Source organism: Pygoscelis adeliae, unplaced genomic scaffold (genome assembly GCF_000699105.1).
Source record: "Pygoscelis adeliae isolate BGI_AS28 unplaced genomic scaffold, ASM69910v1 Scaffold420, whole genome shotgun sequence".
NCBI classification, from domain to species: Eukaryota; Metazoa; Chordata; class Aves; order Sphenisciformes; family Spheniscidae; genus Pygoscelis; species Pygoscelis adeliae.
The window spans coordinates 1,072,805-1,076,553 of NW_008823871.1; the positions used below are offsets into that span (position 1 = coordinate 1,072,805).

The 3,749-nt window shown below is 62.9% G+C and overlaps 1 protein-coding gene across 1 annotated transcript in view; it reads right to left on the minus strand.

Moving 5' to 3' along the window:
* Nucleotides 1–219: 219 nt before the first annotated feature.
* The window catches only part of B4GALNT4 (beta-1,4-N-acetyl-galactosaminyl transferase 4), a 23,607-nt gene continuing 20,077 nt past the window's right edge, over nucleotides 220–3,749 (minus strand). Inside the window, exons 15-21 of the mRNA XM_009334067.1 lie at nucleotides 2,623–3,710; nucleotides 2,138–2,445; nucleotides 1,726–1,879; nucleotides 1,276–1,348; nucleotides 1,030–1,183; nucleotides 546–672; nucleotides 220–334 (exon numbers count right to left, since the gene is read on the minus strand). Of these exons, the coding sequence (XP_009332342.1) occupies nucleotides 220–334; nucleotides 546–672; nucleotides 1,030–1,183; nucleotides 1,276–1,348; nucleotides 1,726–1,879; nucleotides 2,138–2,445; nucleotides 2,623–3,710 (2,019 nt within the window). The remainder of the gene's footprint in view (nucleotides 335–545; nucleotides 673–1,029; nucleotides 1,184–1,275; nucleotides 1,349–1,725; nucleotides 1,880–2,137; nucleotides 2,446–2,622; nucleotides 3,711–3,749) is intronic.

The following is a 3,749-nucleotide window of genomic DNA, read 5'->3' on the forward strand; positions in this document are numbered from 1 at the left end:
ATTTCTGACTAAGAAATTAGACCCCTAAGAAAAAAAATCACCACCTGCTTTCACCCTCCCCGCTCCCCCCCTCCCCAAAATAACCACGGTTCTTTTACGGGTGCCCTCCATGCCGGCACCGAAACGCGTCAGCGGAGGCTGGGGACAACCGGGCACCAGCAGTGGCCTGCCTCCGGCGGGCGCAGGGGGGGTCAGCGGCTGCAGGCCAGGCTCAGGGCGCTAGTCCTTGGGTAGCTTCTTGCTGCGGGTGTTCCACATGCCGCGCTTGGAGTGGTAGTAATGGTAAAAGTTCCTGAGACGCAAGCGCTCCACCTCCAGCCCGCTCTGAAGGACCCTGCAGCCGGACGGAGGGACAGCCGCTCAGGGAAGGGAGGGGACGGATGCAGGCCTCCTAAAGGGAGGCTTTGCCCCTTCTCCACCGCATCGCCCCAGCCTTTAGCCAGCTCGATGGAGAGGAGGGAGGGTTTCCCAGGGGATGCGCCCAAATCCGCGTGGCCAGCCCTGCCCCGGCAGGGGTATGGGGCTGCCGGGACCCCCAGCCTCACCTGTCCAGGAGTTCCCAGTCCTCCCCACCCCAGCGGTCTCTGAACTCCTCCGTGTTCATCCCTCCCACGCGGTCGAAGTCCGACTTGTAGATGCCGAAGAGGCCGAAGCCATTCACCTCCCAGTAGCCTGGAGGGGGGAGAGCAATGAGGCGAGGGGTGTGGGGGGACCCCCAAATCACCTCTGTGCTCTCCCCGCTACCTGGGAGCGCCCTGTCCCAACCCCTCTTCCCACCACGGGTCTGTCCCCATCACCACCACCTCCCATGGGGATGCACCGGGTGACTGCTGGTTTTGGGGGGCATCGCACCCAGCGCACCTCAAGCACCCTTGGGCTTGAATCCCATCTTGCCAGAGCAAAATAAACCCACCCTCCCTGAGCATCCAAGCCCGGCTGTAACCCAAACCCAGCGCCGCAGCTCTCCTCGGGCTGGCAGGGGATGTTTTCCAGCTGGAAAGGCGTCACGGCAGAGGGGACCCCGCTTACAGTTGGGCTCCCGCGGGGAGCTGCCGCAGCTCAGCCTCATGACAATGGGCGCGTAGGCCAGCTTCCCCTCCACGCAGTGCTTCCGGATGCTGTCCAGGATATTGGGGGGGAAATGGATGTGCAGGTCGCAGAGGAACACGATGCTGTGCCCATCCTACAGGAGGGGACAGACAAGTGGGAGGATCAGGGCAAAACAGCTCCGGGAGAGAAGCCAAGGCGAGAGCTGGTTCTTCTCCCCCAGCTCACCTCGACCGTGTCCACGCCAGCCTGCAGCCCGGCCGAGCGCTCGAAGTTCCCTGTGCGCCGCAGGTACTGGTAGCTGAGGAGAGAGGACAGGTTAGTGCTGGTGACCGAAAGGGACACAGCCAAGAGGTGGACAGGGTCCATCAGCAAGGAGAGGGGACCTTCTCAGGAAGGGGGCCAGGTGCCTGCAACTCATGCCAAGGGTCCCCCCACAGAGGCAGAGGAGGTTTCTGCACCCCTGTCTCCTCCACATGGGAAAAAAGTTTAAACCCCCAAAACAGAGCGGGAGGAGAGGGGCAGTGAGGCAGAGACCCGTGCTGGGCTGGGGAAGGAGCAGCAGGTTGTGTGAGCCCCACCAGGACGGCCTGTCCCACCACGAGGAGCCCCACAGACCTCTCTCGGCAGCCTCGAGGGGAGCAGGGTGGGACCCAGAGCTCGTGTGGGGTGGCTTACCGGGGCAGTCGGGCATCCCGTAGGGCTTTCTCGACATCCATGTCATCGCTGTCAAAGTCCACCAGGATGACGTTGAAGTTGGCATCCTTCGTAGCCCTGTACAGGCGGGCCATGTCCGAGATGAACTGCTGGACCCAGCGGGCTTGGTTCTTCACTGCCGGACACAGCCACAAACATCCCTCAGGCTCAACATGGGCATCCCAAGAGCACCCCCTTCCCCAACCAAACCAAACCTTCTTCTGATGAGAAGTGATAACCTCAGCATCTCATGAGAAGAGAGAACCTCATCCCCTTTGGGCCATCCTGGAGGATGCAACCAGGGAGCAAATAGGTTGCCTTCCTCCCGCCGGAGGATGTTGAAGGCAGAGGGAGCAGCAGAGACCCTGGAGAGACGAGTCCTTCTGTCACCTACCAGGTACCACGAAGTGCACCATGACGTCCTGCTTCCAGCTGAGCCGCAGGGGCCGGCACAGGACGGGTCTTCCGTAGAGGATGCTCCAGGTGCTCGGCTGGGGCTCGGTGGCCCCCAGGGCTGGCCCTTCGGGGTTGGCCTCAGCGCTGTCGTCCTGCTTGCCCTGGTGCAAGAGGACATAGACGTACTCGGAGAGCCGCACCGTCCGCTGGCCCCGTTCTGCCAGCTCCAGCTCCAGCAGGTAGCGGTTCCCCCGGGCCGTGTCCCGACGCTTCTCCACATTAACAATCCTGAGGAGGGTGTAGATGCTACGGGGAAAGGAGAAGCACTTGAAAGCACCATCGCCGTGAGCTCTGCTCCCCGCAGCTCCCTTGCTCGAGGGGTTGGCCTGAACCCACCATCCAGCTCACCCGGCCCCAGGGAGCCAAGCGGGGCGAAGACACGTCCCCCCCCAACCTCCCACCCGTGCCCTGCTCCCTCCCTACCCTCCATTCTTCTCGTTGAGCTTCTCCATGTACTGAGCCACCCCGTCGACGACCTCACTCTCGCTCAGCTGCAGGTTGCCTGACACATTGCAGCGCAGGTCGTTCCAGTCGGAGCGCAGGAGCTCGAAGTCCACCGAGCTGACGCTGAACGTCCTCTGCCAGTTGATGGAGTCCTCCAGCCAGCTCTGCTGCAGCTCCCCGGTCTCATAGCTGTAGTCTGACACCTCTTCTTCCTCCTCCTCCTCTTCCTCCTGGCCCTTTCCCTCCTCCTGCTGGGACGCCGTTGTTTCTGACATCTTCAGAAAGGATGTCACCCGTGTCCCCTCCGAGCGGGTCACCTCAGAGGAGTTGTAATCGGTGGTGGCCGCTGTCCTGCCTGGGCCAGGGGTCGTGTCCTCATGGGTCTCCCTACTGAAGAGTCCTTCGGTCCCCAGGGCAAGGAGGCTGGGCAGCATCCGCCGCTCGGTCCCCAGCTTAGATGGACGTTCCCACCTCCTGGCTGCCACCCGCGTGCTCTTCCGGCTGGCAGGGTCCGTCTCCTTGGAGATGTTGCTCAGGAGCCAGGGGGTCCGGCGGCCAGGGACGGCACGGAGCTTGCTGGAGGCGACGGGATGCTTCTGAGGGGTCCTGGAGCGAAGATGGACTTTCTTCAGAGCTTTCGGGTAAAGGAAGATGCCAGGGAAGACCGGCTCCTGGGCTGGGGCTTTGCGCTTCCCCAGCTGCAGCCTGGTCACGTAGACCTTCTCCTGGGCTTTCTGGGGCTTTTTGTCCTCCCTGGTTGCTGCAGTCTTGCTGGGACCCGGCGTTTTGGCTTTCCCACCAAAGATGGGAACAGAGAGGTGGGGTTGGAGGCTCAGAGCCCCAGCACGCTTCGAAGATGCCAGCAGCCCCGGTTTATCCTCCTCGCCTTCGCCGGGATCCTGGGGTAACCAACTGAGCATCCGCCCATGGACCTGCTCCGGCACAGGGCCCACATCCTCCTCGCCACGGAGGTCCTTGGGGACAGCTGCCGGGCTGGCGCTGGTCTGGCGGGACGTGTTCCATCTTCCCAGCTGCCCAGGCATGCTCGCCTCGTCCCGGGCCTGACCCTGCTTGCGGCGAAAGCTGTAATAGTCCAGGTCATCTCC